The sequence below is a fragment of the Callorhinchus milii genome, unplaced genomic scaffold, assembly GCF_018977255.1.
Source record: "Callorhinchus milii isolate IMCB2004 unplaced genomic scaffold, IMCB_Cmil_1.0 Scaffold6, whole genome shotgun sequence".
Lineage (NCBI taxonomy): Eukaryota > Metazoa > Chordata > Chondrichthyes > Chimaeriformes > Callorhinchidae > Callorhinchus > Callorhinchus milii.
Genome location: NW_024704747.1, coordinates 9840384 through 9860967, shown reverse-complemented (window position 1 = coordinate 9860967; position 20584 = coordinate 9840384). Strand labels below are relative to the sequence as shown.

Below are 20584 nucleotides of genomic sequence, written 5' to 3'. Positions count from 1 at the left end.
ACCCTAGGACTTCTCACTTTGTCTTTTGCTCAGGTTTTATATGGGCCCATTCTTACAATTTATATCTTGTAAGATTCTCTGACAAGACCAGTTGGCCCACCACTCATTACATTTTAGGCTTTCTATTGGCTTATGCTTTAGCATATCATCCCATCTCTTTATCCTATTATTTGTCTCCTGGCAACATCTATCCCATCTTTATTGGGAATTTGGAGCCAGGGTTTGTGACAAAGCAGCGTCCAACTACCATTCCCTCAGGGACGCATTGGGCATCTACTCCTGCCCATCTTCTGTAAAATTGCGCCACTGGAGTCTTCAGATTCTCCAATAGATACTCATGAGAGATTTAATGATTTTTTATTTAAAAAAGTAATGCATTTCAAATGTTGTCCATCTACCAGATTTGTTTAAATGTGCCTAATTCTTAACTGCACTGATTTTGTTGGCATTCCACAACACTGCCTTTTATTCTTTAATATGGTTAGATACGTTAAGACAGGCTTAAGCAGGGAATACAGGGGACTTGAAATGTACAGGTAAGTGAAAATTGATCATCTGTCACAGGCCAGTTTCCTATCTCTACCAAAAATAAGCAGGCTGTCACTTTTCATATACTGACCCATATGATATTGAGCACGACATTTATTCCAGTAATATATGAGAATAGAGTACTACAACAGGCAGTCCATGGAAATTACAATTATAATAATAATCCTTGCATTTGATATAGTGCTTTTCATGTCTTCTAGATGTCTCAAAGCGCTTCACAGAATAGACTGTAAAGTGAATTGACTGTATATTTGTGGGTGAAATGCAACAGCCAATTGCGCACAGCAGTGTCCCACAAACAATCGTGGATTGAAATGACCAATTTATTATTGTTTTTTTGAGGGATTATTATCAGGCATGTCGAGTAAGGAAACTTGCCCAAGGTTTCACCCTGCCAGGGAAATGAACCCAGGTCTCTCGCTTGCAAAGTGAGCGCTCTAACCACTGAGCTAAAGGACTCCACATTTAGCCCCTTTATGCATTCCCAATGAATTATAATTCTATGAGTACTGGATGGGAATATTTATTTTCTCTAGGAGTAGAGTTTTCTGGGAGAATTCCTGAAGGCCTTTGACCTGTCTCACTTCAGCTTCTTGTCAAGCACATAGAAATATGGTTGGTTAGGTAAGCTGCTGCATTAGCTAGACCTAGGCAGCTTAAATCAATGTTAACAGACTCAAAGGGTAAGGTACATTTTAAATGCATAGTTTTGCTTTGTTAGTTTCTGTTGCAGGGTAATTTCAGAAATGTCAATATACAACCATTCTTTTTTTAACCTCATTCTCGCAAAAGTTCCAAATAACAGAATTTATTATTCTTTGTATTCAGGTTCAATGCTTCAGAATGATGCATTCCTATGGTAAACAGCATACAATAAGTAACTTGTGAAATTCTGGCAATGTATTTTGAAAGATTTGTTTTTTTTCAGGGTTTCCATTTCTTACCTTGGGATATGGGTACAGCTTTCCTTTTGGGTACAGATTGCCGGTGAACTGGGGGAGCAGCATGTTGGGTACTAAAGAATCATTGATAGTCAAGAATGCCAATCGCTCTCCATTTGGGGACCACCAGTGGGCAACATGAGTTCTCAGCAGCTCTTCTGCAAGCAAAGCATTTTCATCAGAGTAAAAACAATCAATAAAACCAATTAACTCTTTGGGTGCCAAGGAGCCAGCAGGAGCTTAATCATCGTAGAAGCTCCAAAGAAAACATTTAATCTTTTCTGACTTTCATCAATAGTCCTAAATATTTCTACATATTTCATAAATTGACTCTGAGTAACACTGAGATTGAACAAAAAAAATAAACGTCATGTAATTTCTGATTGAAAGGTACGATTTACCAGAGAGGCTGAGTTCTTGTGCGATCCAGCAGCATTCTACAAAAATAGTCTTCATCAATCTGAGCAACATTTGATGGAAAGTGCACATAGTGCTCCAAATACAGTTACATTGTTTTAGTGTAAAATCTGTTTACAGTCCTGTTATTTCAGAAATAATATGTCACAACTTGGAGGTAGGCCTTAGGTTTATAATCCCCACTATTTAGCAAAGCAATTTTCTGATCTTGACTGGGGCACCTGGTTACGCATGGAGTTTAACATTTTAACACTGATTCCTCCAAATCACCTTGGCTTTCATTCCCTACACATATTGTCTTTGAATCCTGCCTTAACGTCCTTCCTGAAGTAAGGTGCCCAGAACTGGACGCAGTACTCCAGCTGAGGCCTACCCAGTGTTTTGCATAATCTCCCTACTCTTATACTTTATGCCCCTGCTAATAAAGCTCAGTACACCAAATGCCTTTTTTACTGCCTTATCTACCTGCCCCGCTACCTTTAATGATTCGCTTACTTGAACACCCAGATCTCTCTGTACGTTCACCTCCCAGATCTCTCCTGTACAATACAGGAGAGAATAAGCTGTAGACTATATATTGTTGATGACAATAATGTACAGAAATTCATATTCAGGGATTCTGCAAATATTATTGCAATAAGATCGTAAGGAGCTTTAACTCACATTTTCTGACGTTTTGTACACCACACTATAAATTCTATTTTGCATTTGTAGTATGTGCAAAAATGGGGAATTATGAGTTAAAACCTTAAAACCTGCCTGCAATCCATAAATCCACAATCCTTTTGCTTCACAAAAATTCAATTTCTTCTGTAATACATGGCTAACCTGTAATGATGTTGAGAGCAATTTAATTAAGTCAGACTGTATTCTCTAAATACCCCTATCTGCAGCCTGGCTTATTGGATCCCAGCTATTCCTTATGTACAGAAAATGGAATGGGTGATTTCAGAGCATGATTATGAGTTCTGGATTTCACTGACCTATAAAAGTAGACATAGCACAAAATGGAAGGTTTGAAGATCATGAATAATGGAAGAAACACCTTCTGTCCCAAGAAAGCTTCTGGCTCAGCAATCATACTCTATCACAGTGCAGTTAATAAAAGGAAAATTGTGAAACGTTTCTGTAGCTCTAACAATAAAAATGAGGCCATGTTTTCTTTCGTCAACAAGCCATTGCAAACAACACTAGGTATTTGTCAACAGTAAACTGGCTGCTATTATGGAACTTTTATAGTTCTACGGTAACATTTTACCCAGAACTGTAGTAACTATATATTCCATGAGCAGCAACAACAATACATTCACATGTACATAGCTCCTTTCATGTTAGGAGGACCTCCCAAAGTGCTCAGAAAATGATCAGAAATGACCTAATAAGCAATAAGCATCACACTTTAATGAGTTATGAATATGACAAGTGCAATAAATGCTGGGTCCTTGGTTGCCTATTGAGAGCTTGCTTTTATATACCCTCCTTTATGTGAATACAATTAAATATTTAAGATTAGTTATCCATTTGAACACATGCATGTGTTGCATGAACATTTATTTTGTATGGTCATGTATTTTATCATTCAAATGTAATAATTGGAACATCTAGAACATCATACCGTCATTCTTTTCCACATAACACACCATGCATTAATTTGCACATAAATATAGCAGAAGGTACTTTTTATGTAAATGCAACTACTTTATGTACCATGCAAATGTGAAATGGTTGTAACGAAAAAGTGGAAAAATACTATTAAAATATTTTTTGTTGGAAAATCCCTATTTTCTTCTAAATGTAAAGGTTATCATTCATGAAAAGATTAAATCACAGCTGAAGATTTTTGTTTAGGAGAATTATTATTTATTCTTCCATTAAATTATTTTGTCAGCACATTCTTGGAGTTTGTGGTGCTTGAGCATTGCAGTAAAACACAACACTTCCTCAATGAGCATCAGTCAATCGGCTAATTCAACTAGATGTTTTTTATGTTCATCTAAGCATTACCTTTCTGAGCCATAGGTTACGGAGTCTCTGTGCTCCTTTACTCAGTATGCTGCATTTTGCTAATGAGATTTAAATTGCTGGTTACGGCATTCATGCTGAGCTACAATAGTAATTTGTTCTATGAAGAAATGTAATGATTTCACAACTTGTCAAGGTGCAAATTGTTAGGAACCAACAGGACAAAAACAGATTGAATTTGAGGTAAGAGGAGATGAATGTTGAACACAACATATAATTTAAACATTTTATTGAATGTATTGTACCAAACAGTTTGTCAATAATAAAATGGTTCCAAGGAAATCCTGGTTTTGTAGACTGCTACTTCTACTTTCTGCAGTACTCCTCTTATCTCTGAAGGAGCGGATTCATTCAAAATATGTTAATCTCTAATTTTGAACCAAGATCAAACAACAGAAAGGGAGTGGAATATTTTCTTGTTCTGTTGGTCTGTCCAAAAGATTATAAAATACAATTCTTTTAAAAATCCAAGGCGAGGGGGACAAGGCCCATGGTGCAATACAACAACAGTGTTGAGCAGTGCAGCAGAGTAAAGAAAAAATAATAAAACATTATTTATTATTTGCCACCTTGCCATTCGCGATTTACCATTTGTACATCTCTTTTTGCAGTGAATTTTGCAGTGCATCATTCTTGATCAGAAGCTGTAATTACAGAACATTTGTGAATGTTGCACTTTAGACTCTTACTTAGTGATATCCTTCTGTGTTTGTCGGGCAAATTCCCATGTGTGAAGAGGATAAAGTAAGGGAAGATGGATGTTATTCACACAATCGTTTAAAAATAATAAAGAATAGTAACACAGTTTTGGTACACAGGGGATTTCATTTCCTCAGGTTCCTATCCCACCAGGGAGCACAAGTATTTACAGGTTGTTTTTAATTGCACATGGTCATCAAAATAGCATCCATAAAACAGCAGAAAACATAGCTCATTTTATAGTGAACTCAAGAACAGTTGAATATCTTCTTGAGGACAAACTGCATTGCATTTGGAACAACTTTGTTCTCATCTCTTTAACTTTTTTGTCACTTTTGGAGGCAATGGCTGAAAAACTAAAAGTGATAACATCGGTAACTCAATATATTACAGTCAATATAAGTTTACGCAAAGACAACTTTGTGGTGTTTAATTTGGTAAAGATATTTGCAGAAATTGAGTACTGACACTTGTGCAGAAAGAACGAGAATAGTTTCTACTACATGGCCAAGGAAATATGATACTCTAATTTCATTTGCTTTGAGTTTTGCTTCAGGCTGTTGTATTGTAATAAATGTGTTGCCTCCTACCTTCATATAACCAGTCTGCAATGCCATTGTAGATTATTCCCTCTTTCCCCGATGAAGTAAGACGTAAAGCACTGTTCTTTACATCAGTCTGGTAGTAGATATTATTTTCAAAAATATAAACCTTGGAATTTAAAATGAACAAACAAGTATTAATCAAATGTAGGGAAGAAATAAAGTTTATGTCCCAAAGTATGGAGTATAAATATTTCAGTGCAAAAACAATACAGTATACTTCAAAACCTCAATGAGCAATTAACAATGGAAGACACTGAGATAACTAAAATAGATATGTCAATACTAAATCAGTAAAAAGCGCTATATCAAATGCAAGGATTATTATTATTATTATTATTATTAAACAAGCACCTTTTACAGCAACAGAAATAACAATGCAGAATCAACGAGAACCAATATGTGTCAATTCACTTGATAAGGAATCTGAGCAGGACTCCTCATAATAATTGAAGTAGTCTGTGTGACTTATACTCGGCTCGTTGAGCAGTTCAAATGCAATAGGATCCTATTATTTGGCTTCATAAAATTCCCCTTCTTATATTGGGTGTGATAGATGATCATACCCAATATAATGGGTGTGATCTTGTGATATCACTGCAGAAAACCAGCTTGCTCCATTGGTGCACGTTTTGAAATGCAACATGATTGAAGCCAAGGATATGATTAGATTCAGTTATGATGCTCTCTGTAGTTGAATAACCTGTCAATACACACTGTAAATGTTCTCATAATAATACCAATTGAACAAAGTACAAGAGCGTGCTTGGCATGTGTGGAATTGTACTTTCATTGCCGGAAAAAGGAGACAAATGCATCCAGGAGAAATGAAGAGGAGTAAAGAGCACTGTAGAAAAGTTAGCTTTTCCCCCTACCTGACAGAAATCTTGAACACGCACAAGATCTAGTACACTTTATGTTGACAGATATTTCTTGTTGCTAATGTAGCAACTTTGACGATGAGCCTTGGTAATGGAATTTTTTACGTCAGCCGACACATTTAGCAGCAAGAGAAATTTTGATTGCTACAGTCTTTGGTCTATGAATGGCAGAAGATCTATTGCTTTGTGGCTGCTTTTCTCTGTCTTTTCCCACTTACCTGAGAGTTGGTGTGCATCTCCTTGGTGTATAACTACAGCTCTGTTTTATGCTTTACGAGAAAGTAACATGTGACCTACTAGATGATCTACATCTGACACTTCAGCTTTTAGTCCACCAAATGAGACATTTTCCCAATCAATGCATCAATTTTTACTTCAGTATTACATAGAACACGTACTGCATTGGCAAAGACTTTTTTTAAAAAAATAAAAGCATGAGATTTTTCTGAGTGATAAAAACACATGTACATAAGAACTTGAAATTCTATAATGCTGAAGGGACATATGGCATAAAGTTAACAACTGAGTAGTACCCAATGAGAAGGCAGATTTATTGATGTACTTTGCGCATTGGCTGTGCACCTTAACAGGTTTGTTAATACTTCTAATGCTAATGCTCAATACTGCACACTTCTAACATTAACTAACTAACTAACATTAGCAAATTCCCAAATATCTTGCACTGGATGTCTACAATTGCTATCAATAGTCAAGAACACGCTGGTTAAACTTTATATCAAAATCACATTATTTCTCAAGTCAATGCTTTGCTCTTATTTATTTTGGGTGATGATCAATAGACAAAATGTTGATACTGTATCAGTGATTTGGATAACTAACTCTCTACATTTTGCAATGCTTCCCACAGTGTATTGCAAAACTCCATTCAGCGAGCATTTGCACAGCTCACTGGAATGAAACTAATAGTCAAGCTGTTGACTTTCCTGAATGCTACAGATTCAATATACTGCAAAACTATACAGCTTGTTGTGGTTTCAAGCACTAATATATTGCTAAGTAATGCACTGTAAAGCTTTCCATCACAGTAGTTTTAACTGCAATCTACTGAGTGAAATTCTCCAATATTTAATTCCACTTCAGTGCGTTAGCTATTTGCATGTAACAATTCTGTCAAACATTATGAACTGCGCTGTTGTTTGGATGTTTTTCCAAATGTTTAGTACATCTGTCACATAGAACACCATGATTATGTTAACGTTGAACTGATGGAAAAAACATGATATATGAGTAAACAGCAGCAAATCACCTGAAACAGACAATATGATTTTCTATGGCTGCTGATCTGCATTATATTTCTTTACAATCAATTATGTTTGCAAACCTAATGTTTAAAAAAATCAAGGGTAGTACTGGAAGTTTCACAAATTATCAGGGTTATGTGATTCATCTTCATTTTGGAGTCCTGTAGCTCAGTGGTTAGAGCACTCGCCTGGGTTCGATTCCGGCAGGGTGAAACCTTGGGCAAGTTTCCTTACTCCACACGCCTGATAATAATCCCTCAAGAAAAAAACAATAATAATTTGGTCACTTCAATCCACCACTGTTTGTGGGACACTGTGGGACACTATTTTATGAAGAAGTGATAAGACACTAATGCAAGTATTATTATTATTTATTATTTACTTATCACTGACTGAAATATGCTCAACTTAATGTGGGAGTGAACGTCCTTTATAATAGAATAATATAATAGTAATCCTTGCATTTGATATAGCACTTTTCACGTTCTTCTCGACGTCTCAAAGTGCTTCACAGAATAGACTGTAAAGTGAATTGACCGTATATTTGTGAGTGAAACGCGGCAGCCAATTGCGCACAGCAGTGTCCCGCAAACAGTCGTAGATTGAAAATGACCAATTTATTATTATAACTGGCAAACAGACACATTGTAGGTTTTCTGTTGAGCATTGCCATATTCCTGTCCTTTGATTAATACGAGGCAGGTTTATGATAAGTGAAATAGTTGAGATTCCTCCAGCCTGGAGATTCCTCATACTGTGTAAAGCAAAGACAGACTTAATATGGAGTTTACAAAGCGTAAAATTAGAGAGGAAATACTTTCCTATAACACGGCAAAAACTGGAAGGATTTTGAATCATAACAATTGTTCAAATGGACTCAAGATCAGAACTCTGTTTTGACAGCAGAGACAAGGAGAGCTTTTGGTTTTCGACTTGTCTCCATAGTGATGATGATAATAATAATCTTTACTTATGATACAGCTGTCACATTGGAAGACATCTCATTGTGTTACATAGGAAATATTGTAAAATGTATGACTGTATATTTGTGGGTAAGTGCGGCAACCAATTTGTGCACAGCAATGTCCCACATCCATGAAGCAAATGATTAACTCCAGCCCATTTCAACAATGATTAATTTTAGTTGGGTGATTGTTGACCAAGGACACTCAGAGAAACTCCCCTCTCTTTTAGATTAGTAGGATTCATGGGATCTTTAATGTCCATCTGAACAGCTAGATGGGAACTTGGTTTAACATCTCAAAGTGACACATCCCCAAGACTTGCTGAGCTTGTCAAGATCAGAAATCTGGTCTGTTACTTTCCCTCTTTGTTAACAGCAGTCAAACTTTGCAGACAAGCATTGTCAGGCAGTTGCACTACTCTCAGCCATGGCTAATGGAAAACAAATCACACCTTTGTTTCTTCACACTCTTAACAATGTAAGGCAAAAATAATCAATATTCAGATATAAGGCCAATATTCAGATATAAGGCCCTGTGACCAATTTAAGCAGTGTGAAATATTTCTATTAGCTGTTCTGGGAATTAAGGTGACCCATAATCATACTCCTTTTGTCTATTCCACCTTTGTTAGAATGATTAAAGTAATGGTAATAGAAATCTGGCTTTTATTATTATTATTACGATAGCAACTAAACACAATTAGTGGAAGGAATATTGTGAACAGTACTTGAAGGGATAAATATATTGAATGGAAAATAAAAGTACATATTTACATTGCCAAAACATATGCTGCAACACTTGACATAATGTCCAATGCAATTATTGCTGGAGTTATAGAACACAACTTATGTCAATTTTATTAGGTTTACACATCAATGGCCTACAAAATACAGTCACTACGCTTTAAGCTATGCCCTGTGAAGTCCTTTGAGATGTCGTCCTGTCATAAAATGCTCTACATTAAATAGAAGGATTATTATAATTAATTTGTGTCAAACCATGCACTAGTTTCAGGTCCTATGAGCCAGAGGTGGCCATTTTCCTTTGGCTGTAGCATAACACTGGTCAGACTGCATTGGATGTGAATCCAAGCCTTAAAACAATTATTAAAAAATCCTGGAATGGTCCAATGGTTTTTAATGTTTCCTGAGATGGAATAAATCAGAATGTGGTTTTGTTAGCAGAATTCTAAGCATGTGGACAGCTCCGATTCTCTTGTATCGAAATCTGGAGGGAGAACTAGTGATACAACTCCAGGCTGCTGCCCTGCTTTGTTCCAGGCCCCACCTCAGATCACTGCCTGCGGTAAAATTATATCATCCATAAGATTGAACTTAAACATCTTGCTGTATTTTTCCTCCAAGAATCCTAAAGATAAAGAGAATCTAATTAAAAGCACGTAATTACCCTTACAATTATTCAACTGATCGCTGTTTATTGAATTAATTCTCAGTGCAACCAATGGGCAATCAATGTGTCATTTTGTATCAGGTTCAATGTGATCACTTTAAACCTGTTATGAAATATTGTTTTTTTCATCCCATTAACTTTGGGTTAGATCATCTAATTAGACTCAATCATTTCACTTGATATATATAGAATCCAGAATAGCTCAACCCTCAGAATTTGAGGGTATGCCGCAAATGATGCTTATTCTTCCGGTAATGAGCAAATGATTTAATTTACTCAAGACACTGGCAGAACTGAATTCTAAGGACCACATGTATTACACCATGTTAACCAGGGAGGTATACGTCACTTTTCCAAAATGAGTCAATTTCATAGAATTTTACAGTGTAGAAGCCGGCCATTCAGCCCATTAAGGACTGTGCATCTAGACCAGGGGTGGGCAAAAGACGGCCCGCAGGCCATATCCGGCCCGCTAAATGATTCTATCCGGCCCGTCATTGTGTCTAGCAATAGAAAAAATTATAGTTTGTTCAGTCCCAGAAAGTCGCATAAATTTCGCATTTGAATCTGACCGGGAACATCAGCCTATCACACTGCTTAGTTGTGCGTACACTCCCTTAAGTGTCAGAAATGTACAGATCGGCAAATTTTCAAACACGCGCGCGGCAACCACGGCAATACTTTTCACTGAAGAAAACGTTAATTTGAAATGAGTTTATCAAAGAAGCGGAAAGTGGCAGCTGAAGGGCGAATATTCAACAAAGAATGGAATTCTAAATATTTTTTTACCAGTGTGGGTGGAAAATAAAACAAATAAAATAAAAATAAATTAAAAACCAAAATAAATAAAGTAAATAAAAACAGTGTGCAGTTACAAAATAAAGTAAGCAATTTTGCATGTTTTTTCACTGGCACTTGATGAAAGTTGTGATGTCAAAGACACAGCCCAGTTGATAATTTTTATTCGAGGTATCACCAAACATTTTAGGCTCACAGAAGAATTGGCATCAATGCAGTCAATGAAAGATACCAACTGGAAAAGACGTTTTGGAGACAGTAAATAAGTGTATCTTAAAATTAGGAGTGGAGTGGAAAAAATTGGTGAATGTGACCACCGATGGAAGCCCAAATCTTACAGGCAAAAATGTTGGGTTACTGAAAAGAATTCAAGATCAAGTCAAAGAAACAAATCCAGAACGGAATATTGTTTTTCTACACTGCATTATCCACCAAGAGGTCCTCTGTAAGAGTGTTCTAAAACTAAGCAATGTTGTGGACACAGTTACGAAAATGGTCAACTACATTCGAGCAAGAGGATTAAACCACAGGCAATTTGTAACTCTGCTTGAGGAATTGGAATCCGAGCACACAGATGTTCTGTATCACACAAATGTAAGATGGCTTAGTTTAGGAAAGGTCTTGAAAAGAGTATGGGAACTGAGAACAGAGATTGATTGATTTTTGGACATGAAACAAAAAGATTCGGATTTCCCACAGCTGCATGATGCGAATTGGCTCTCTGATTTGCCGTTGATATCATGGGCCACATGAATGAACTGAATTTAAAACTGCAATGGAAGGGCGCCTTTATGTACGATTTGCATTGCAGTGTTAAGTCATGTATGACAAAATTATTTATTTTATCGCATCAGATAGGAAACAGGCTGTTCGCCCACTTTCCAACTTTGCAGCAGATTACTGTTTGCGATCAAAGCCTTAAAAAATATACCTTGTCACTACTTGACTTACATGCCGAATTTTCTCGCCGATTCCAGGATTTCAATTTGATCGAAAATGACCTGTCTTTGGTCTCTTCACCTTTCTCATTTGATGTTGACAAAGCCCCATTTGACCTCCAATTCGAGCTTATTGACCTGCAATATGATCCATTGCTTGCGGAGCAATTCAAATGAATATACCTTTCCAAAAATAAAGGCTCATGCCCGGAGGATGCTTGTGCTGTTTGGATCAACATACATATGCGAGGAGACATTTTCTGTGATGAAATTCAATAAATCAAAACCTAGATCTGTGATGACTGATGACCACCTTGCAGCAGTACTCCGCATTGGAACAATGGAGGTGATGTCTGACTTCAATTGTCTGGTTAATGCACATCAGCGCTTTCATTCTTCCCATTGAGTGAGCTTCTCACATTCTCATCAGTATGTGAATAAATGAATAAATATTGAATAAATGTCTGCTCAATGAATTGTTTTTATTTAACCTAATTTTAATGAATGTCAATTATATAGACTTTAATTTATGCATGTACAAGTGTAAGACTTGATTTTGAGCTATATTAAGCATTTGCATCTATATTAAGTGTGTGGTCCGTGAAGCTTACCAGAACTCGTGATGTGGCCCGCCAGCCAAAATAATTGCCCACCCCTGATCTAGAGAGTGGCCTAGATCATAGTCCTGTCGTAACTTCTTTTCTTTTTGTCACCTCTTAGCTGGAAAGATGGAGTGAGTCCCTTACATCTGATGAAGCCCTCTGGTCAGGTGAAGCTGCGTTGTCTCTTGCCTGTGGCCTCCAGTATCCTAGGATCAAGTGAAGGTGTACACACTTTCTCTCTCTTTGACTGGCAGTATCATTGGGTCAGATGAAGCTGAACTCTCTCTCTGTGGCCTGCAATATCCCTTGGGTTGGGTGTGAGGGCTGGTGGTTCCTCTCTATGCATTCTTGAAGAGTTTGCTCTTGTACAGAGGCAGTGGTTACCTGAAAATCTCAAACTGGAAGCTGGTAACTTTGCTTCATGATATAACAACTCAAAATGTTACCCCTAATTATCTAACTTCCACTTGAGCAGGGGGAGAAAGCTCTCAGCAGTTGCACAAGATAACATGCTCTTAAGAGCACTTGATGAGCTAGGGCTTGTAACATATGTACATTTCATCAGACCTTCAAAAATAAACTCATTAATACATTCATTGTCCTGGAAAGAGGACATTAACCAAGAGTCCATCTAATAGTAGCGTTTCATCTGTTCAGTAATATAATAACTGCTAAGTGAAACTCATGGATGTAACCAAAATTGGATCTGACTCATTTCCATAAATCAGTTTGAATGCCACATTATATATTTTTTGATTCCAATGCTTTTAAGGAAGTTCCATAAAACACTTTAGTGCACAATTTTTATGAAATCAGTCATTGCTGTAGCCAATTTGCTACTTTTTGTAAATGGAAGAAAAATGAATTCTCATTGAGAGCCTATAGAATGTAAATTTAGCCCCAGGTGAGCTAATTACTGGTCATAAGAAACAATTCACATTGTTCCCTAAGTCTCTTCTGTTACCATCGTAATAGTGCAGAATAAAAGTAATCTATTTTTGCTTGTTATTTTGAATTGATCTCACAGCAGACTTCTGGTGGGCAGGCATATTGTGACTGGTTGTAAGGCAGTGAGTAGTTCTTGAAAGAGATGTTGCTCACATATGGTACAATATGTATTACTGGCTGCAATTTATTAAAAAAAGGATACACAGCCAATTTGTTCCGGTTCAATTCCTAAATATCTAACAGAAGCGAACTCAGCACAGAGAAGGAATTGAACCCACAATCATTCCTATTTTATTTTTTATATAGTAGAAGTTCTCACACCTATTCGGGTGGACGTTAAAGACACCAATGGGACTATTTGAAAAGAGAGGGAGTTTCTTCCAGTGTCCTGGTCGTCAATCCCCCAAATAAAATTGGTCACTCACTCCATGGCTAGTGCTGCGGGATATTGCTGTGCACAGATTAGATGCTATGTTTTGCTCACAAAATGCACAGTGGATCCATTTTACAGTAAACAACAACAACAACAAAATTACATTTATAGAGCGCCTTTCACGTCGGGAGGACGTCCCAAAGCACTGAACAGTCAGCTGTCGGGGCATGAGCATGGGGGAGGGGTGGTGTAGGGGTGAGGGAAGACAGAGAGGTGGGAGGGAGACCAAAGGCACGGTCGAAGAGAAGGGTCTTGAGACTGGCCTTGAAGGAGGCAAGGGAGGAAGCGAGGCAAAGGAACCGTGGGATGGAGTTCCAGAGTGTGGGGGCAGAGAGGCTGAAAGCCTGGCCACCGATGGTAGGGCGGGTCGGGCGGGAGACATGGAGCAGGCCGGAGCCTGATGAGCGGAGGGAGCGGGCAGGTTGGTAGGGAGTCAGCAGGTCAGAGAGGTAGGAGGAGGCAAGGCCATGGATGGCCTTAAAGGTGAGGACGAGGATCTTGAACTCGATCCTCTGTGGGATGGGGAAGCCAGTGGAGTCGGGCGAGGGTGGGAGTGATGGGGTCGCGGAGCCTGGTGCATGAGAGGACACGAGCTGCAGAATTTTGGATGTTCTGCAGCTTGTGAAGGGAAGAGTTGGGAAGGCCGATGAGGAGGGAGTTCCTGTGATCAGGTCTTGATGTGACGAATGTGTGTGTGAGGGTTTCGGCAGCCTGAGGGGTGAGACAGTGGCGGAGTCTGGCAATGTTGTGGAGGTGGTGGTAGGCAGTGCCGATCATGGCGCGGATGTGAGGGAGAAAGGGCAGTTCAGGGTCAAACAAGACACCCAGGTTCCTGACTGGCTTAGTGAGGTTGAATGTGCAGCCGTGGAGGCTGATGCTGCCAGTGCCTGAGATGCGGAGGCACTGGCGCGAGCTCATCAGGAGGGCCTCGGTCTTGCTGACGTTGAGTTGGAGAAAGTTGGCCCTCGACTAGAACTTGATGTTGGACAGGCAGTCGGTCAGGACCTCAATAGTCCTGGAGTTCAGGGTGAAGGCAGAGAGGTAGAGTTGGGTGTCATCCGCATACATGTGGAAATTTACCCCATGGCTGCGGATGAGTTCATCGTATGTAGAGGAGCATGTAGAGGGTGAAGAGGAGAGGACTGAGGACAGAGGAACACTGCACGAGACAGTGGGCTGGAGGAAAAGCCGTTTGCTGCGACGAAGTGGAGGCGATGTGAAAGGTAGAACCTGAACCAGTCAAGGACAGAACCTTGAAGGTTGAGGTGGGAGGAGAGGCGGTGGAGGAGGATTGAGTGGTCCACGGTGTCAAAGGTAGCAGAGAGGTCGAAGAGGCCCTGCTCACACATGGTCAGGATGTCGTTTGTGACCTTGACCAGAGCAGTTTCCGTGCTGTGGGCAGCACAGAAACCTCGATTGGAGGGGTTCATGGAGGGAGTGAGAGGAGAGGAAAAAGTGAAGCAGAAGCAAAAAGGCAAAGTACTACAAATGTTGGAAATCTGAAATAAAACAGAAATGGCTAGGAACGTTCAGCAGGTCAGGCAGCATTTATGGAAAAACATCCAACATCCCCAAGTTCTGAAACGTTAACTCACTTTCCTCTCTCTGGAAAGCATCTGTAGATGCTGCCTGACCTGCTGAGTGTTCCCAGCGACTGTTTTTATTCCACTTTACAGTATATTCTGCGAAGTGCTTTGAGATGTCTTGACCACGTGACAAGGCACTATGTCAAATCCAATGACTTATTATAACAAATACTGAACATATTAAAATGCACATTTCACCTCTGCACTTCTAATTAATAATAATAATAATTAATAATAACACTCTGGGAGGAAATCTCAAAATGCTTCACAGAATATACTGGAAAGTGGAGTGACTCTATGTTGTTGTGGGCAATTTAATTACTAAATCTCACTAAATTTACTGCCTTTTGGACTACTGAACATATTGTGACCCAAGCAAATGTCAAATAACGATTCTTACCAGTTGCTGCCCCACTATGCCCCATGCTGCATGCTGTAGTACAGAATTTGCCACCTCTGGAGGATTCAGTTCCCTCACTTCCCTTTAAAAAATAGAACAGGAAAAAAAGAAATATAATGTACACTGTAGGATAGAGTTTAAGAATAAAGTACAATCAATTTGCTCTTGTCTAAGAAAAAGCTGCTTGGAAGCAGAAATCTATTAGTTTGATCCACACACCCACCATTCTGTTGGAAGAAACAAATTCTTCTAATCTTCAATCCTGTGTGAGTTTTTTAATTTTAAAGCAACATCATCTCGTGCCGCTACCAGTTTAAATCAAATAACCTATTTTCTCCAAGTGATCTATACCTTACAAGATTTAAAGACTTGGATCATGTTTTAAATAAAAGGATTATTATCTAATATTCTTGCACAATTAGAACATTTGTTTTGAGCCTTACAAAAGCAAAAAGAAAACTAAGAAAACAATTTGGAGCAGTTGCAGAAAGAGATATTGTACTAACCTGGTATGTATATCATAAATAGCATATGAGGCAGTGTAAGAATAGTGGTAAACCTGCAGAAAACAATAAAAAATAACATCACCAGATGCACAGATTATGAGAGTACCATATTAAAGCAATGGCTCCCTAGATTCTGGCCTTCATTGTACATTTGATTGAAATAATTATCCTGCAAGATAAAACATTATGCATCAAATATTAAGTGATTAAATTAACAAATCATCAGAGTTGAGATTATAATGATAAAATCAATTTACTACAGCCAAATATATTTTCTTTTCAATTTGGTTTTAATGCTATTCCTTCCCCCCAAAAAATATAATCACAATAATTGATATTTGCCACGGGTAGAATTTAAGATATTAATAAGATGGAAAAAGTAATTGTATTCTTAATATTTAGAACTGCTATATGATTATGAAGTCTGATATCAGGTCAGTTGCTCTTGACATATTGCTGATGACTCATTAAATGTAGTTAAATCACACATTTCAAAAATAATTTCTTGAACTGCATAATAAAATCTCTTGAGTAAAATGAATGAATACCATTTCAGCCAACTCTCAGGCAGTGTAATTAAACTCAAAGAGTCAACTCTGATGGGATTTCACAACCTAGAAATATTTTAAGATCACATCACCATTTCTATAAATATTTCACTTTTCCAGTGAAGGTAGGTAATGAATACTGCAATCTAAATGGCTACATTGGGTTTATAATAGCTAGGTATTATACAACATATGTAGGAGAATGCTTGGAGTATTAAACCATCCTAAAGAGGTTGCTATTGTACATAACATTTCCAGGAGAGATTTTAATAACGAATTTCAAGATACTACATATCTGGAGTACAAACCATCTTCACTTCTGATCTTTTATTGTGTACATAACAATGAAAGGCATCTGTATTATCTCCACTGAGTTACTGTTGATAGTGCACTTTGTTCTGACACAGAGATGAAACATGTTATGCTACCACATCTACTCATAGGACTTGAGCTATGATATATTGCTGAATTATGCCTCTGAGAGAGTAGCATTCCCCTGTTGTGTGATTTATTTTCTGCCCATTCATGTTTAAGGACAATTTTCACTTTGCTGCTGTTATGCGAGTTTCAACAGGTATTCATCGATCTTTGAAAGAGAACATTGGTTTAGATAGCATCGCAAAGCTTCCTTGCATAAGAACACTCGAGATAAGTAATTGGCGGAAACCGAGTGAATATTGGAATTCAGGGCCTTGTCCGCCAATCTTTCAGAAGATAGATTTGAGTCAAAAAGATCTTTCTTTCCATCATCTTACACAGTAACAACCCACTCATCTTCCCATTACATTCAGCTGTTTCTTAGATGAATCCTATGTCCTGGCCTCACTCACTCTCATTTCACCCACCCATCCTGGTTATTTTTCCAGCTATTGATTAATTTCTAGTAGAATAATTTTAGATGATGGATTGGCATCTATCAGGCACTTAAATAGCATACAGTTTGAAAAATATCAATTGCAGGTAGCAGGGAGGAAGGTAAGTATTGATAGGAAACAGAAAAATAGGAAAGAAAACCATTTCATGTAAAATAGAGTGGGATACATTTTTGTTCAATGCAAGTACAGTATTCTGTAAATTGTAGCACATCATTTGTTTCACATTGCTTCAGTGGTAGAAATAATATAACTTTCACATTGGAAGGACGTCTCAAAATGCTTAACAGGATCTAGAGTAAAGTGTAGTGACTGTGTATTTTGTAAGAAAACGCGGCATAAGAATGTCCCACAAACAACTGTGAAGTGAATGTCCAATTTTTATTTGGGAGATTGGTGGCCCAGACATGGGGGAAAAACCTCCATTCTTTTTTTGAGTAGTGCCATGAGATGTTTAACTGAAGAAGCAAACGGGATCTCGGGTTATCTGTGGCTGTAGTGACAGGGATGCATAGTAGATTATTTTTCTATCCTGTCTCTTAACAAGCATGCTCATTTAAAATAAAAATCACAATTGCCTGAAGTGGGTGGGTACCAAGATCTTGAAGGAGAACCTTGCTGGATTACCAGAAGACCTTGGTCTTAATATTAGGTTGCTTTGGACATCCTCAAAAATATAACTTACCTTCTAAAATGGTTTTGGAAACTGTAACCAAAAACAGATAAAGAGCTCACTCAGTTTGAAAAGTCTAATGTTTGCAATGGCTATCTGTGGTAATGATCCAAACTAAGACTCATTGCCTGGTCCAGGGCCAGTTGAACACAAACTCCACTCAATTCCAAAAAATAGTTCTGTCAAATGATTAATAGCAGAATCTGTGACACAGATAGACCCGCTAACACAAACAAATATTTGAAATGAGCTGTAAGTATATTTTACATTATTTCCAGAAGCTGAGCCACTTTGATTGAAACAACACGTAATCAAGGAACTCCTCTACTCAATCTTAATTTGGAATCATTGCAGACTAAGAATGTCAAAGCAATCGTACACCTATTGTTACCAGATAATGAACACAGCAAATTCATTAAGATAAGAACAACATTTCTAATCTGTGCAGACATATATCACAGGGTTTAATTAGTGGGCACAACATCTTAACTAAAACCCCATTACACTAAATAAATGGAATGCATATAGATCTCATCTCCTCGCTCCACTTTGCTTTAATACTCTATTTACATGGAAGTAGCATCTCCTAATCAGTGTATTGATGGAGCTATCATTATAAATGACACATGCAACATATATAAAGGATTATGTAAAGGATTCAAGTAAACCGAATAGTTTGATTAGTCTCAAGCATTTCAAAAGTACCATTTACTTTATACTATTTAATTTAAACCTTGAAAAAACAACTTTACATCTAAATTCTGGATAGTTAAGAGTCCTGGAGCATATGAGCAGTCCTAAAATGTATTGGTTAGAGTAGTCACCTCGCAAGCAAGAAAACCTGGGTTTGAATTCTTAGCAGAGCGAAACGTTACGCAAGTTTACGAAAGAACTTAAACATTTTCAGGATATGTTGGATAAACTTTGGAGTCCTCAGGAAAATAGACAAGATACTAGTTAATATTATTAGGAACTTTACTGTGCTTATGGAGTCCTGTGGTTAGCGCACTCGCCTCACAAGCAAGAGGACCTAAGTTTGATTCCCGGGCAAGGTGAAATATTGGGCAAGTTTCCTTACTCCACACACCTCTGTTTACTTAGCAGTAAGTTGGAACTTGGTTGTTAGTCGATTAGCAGATCGCTTTTCTGGGGGTAATAATCCCTCCAAAAAAAACGAAAAATAAATAAATAATAGTAATTTGGTCACTCAATCCACGACAGTTTGTGGGACACTACTGTGTGCAATTGGCTGCTGTGTTTCGCCCACAAAATATACAGTCAATTCACTTTACTGTATATTCCGTGAAGCGCTTTGAGACTTCTCAAAGACAGGATAAGGTGCCATATCAATCATAAAAACATAGAATCATAGAATTTTACAGCAACGAAGGAGATCATTTGGCCCATCTTGACTGTGTCAGCTTTTTGAAAGAGCTACTAACTAGTCACACTTCCCCGCTCTTACGCTAGAGCCCTACAAATTCTTCCTTTTTATGTAACAATCTAATTCCCTTTTGAAAGCTATTATTGAATCTGCTTCCACCACTCTTTTTCAGGCAATGCATTCCAGACTGTAACAACTCTCTGATAAAAAAAACTATCATAATTTTGAACACCTCTATTAAATGAAATCCACTACTGTCCTGACAGAATGTCTGTCGGGCATCAAGTCCTAGGTGAGAGCTAACTTTCTACAGTTGAACATCAACAAGACCGAGGCTCTCCTGATTGGCTCCTATCAGCGCCTTCTCACCTCAGGTGCTGACAACATCACCATCCAAGGATGCACACTCCACCTTGCTAAGCCAGTCCAGAACTTTGGCGTTTTTTTTGACCCTTAACTATCCTTTGTACCCCACATCTGTGCCATGACCTGCTCCGCCTTACCCCACCTCAGCAACATCAATCGGCTCCACCACTGTCTCAAACCGCAGGCCGCTGAGACACATTCATAACATCGAGGCTCGACTATGCAAACTCTTTGCTTGTTGGAACTCCCCAACTCCTCCTCCACATAGGCTGCAGATCATCCAGAACTCTGCAGACCATGTACTCTCCCGCACAAGGCTCCGTGACCCTATCACCCACATCCTGGTCTGACTCCACTGGCTTCCCATCATACAGAGGATATAGTTAAAGATCCTGGTCCTCACCTTCAAAGCCCTCCATGGACTTACTCCCCCCTACCTATGCGACCTCCTAACCCCCTACCAACTACTCGCTCCCTCCACTCAGCAGGCTCTGGCTTGCTTCACGTCCCCTGCCTCGCCTGCCCCACATTGGCAGGTGGGCCTTCAGCCACTCTGCCCCCACCGTCTGGAACTCCACCCTGCAGTCCCTCTGCCTCCTTCAAGACCCGTCTCAACACTTTCTCCTTTGACCGTGCCTTTGATCACTGTGGGGATGATGGGGTTATGGAGCCTGATGTGGGAGAGGACATGAGCTGCAGAGTTCTGGATGATCTGCAGCTTGTGGAGGGAAGATTTGGGAAGGCCAATAAGCAGAGAGATGGCATAGTTGAGCCTAGATGCG

General features: G+C 38.6%; 1 protein-coding gene across 1 annotated transcript in view; it reads right to left on the bottom strand.

Annotated features, from left to right (window-relative positions):
* LOC103180371 (inactive dipeptidyl peptidase 10) overlaps nucleotides 1-20584 on the bottom strand; it is a 329145-nt gene that overhangs the window by 57710 nt on the left and 250851 nt on the right. The window contains 4 exon segments of the mRNA XM_007896177.2: nucleotides 1494-1648; nucleotides 5219-5339; nucleotides 15454-15535; nucleotides 15960-16012. Coding sequence (XP_007894368.2) covers nucleotides 1494-1648; nucleotides 5219-5339; nucleotides 15454-15535; nucleotides 15960-16012 — 411 coding nt within the window.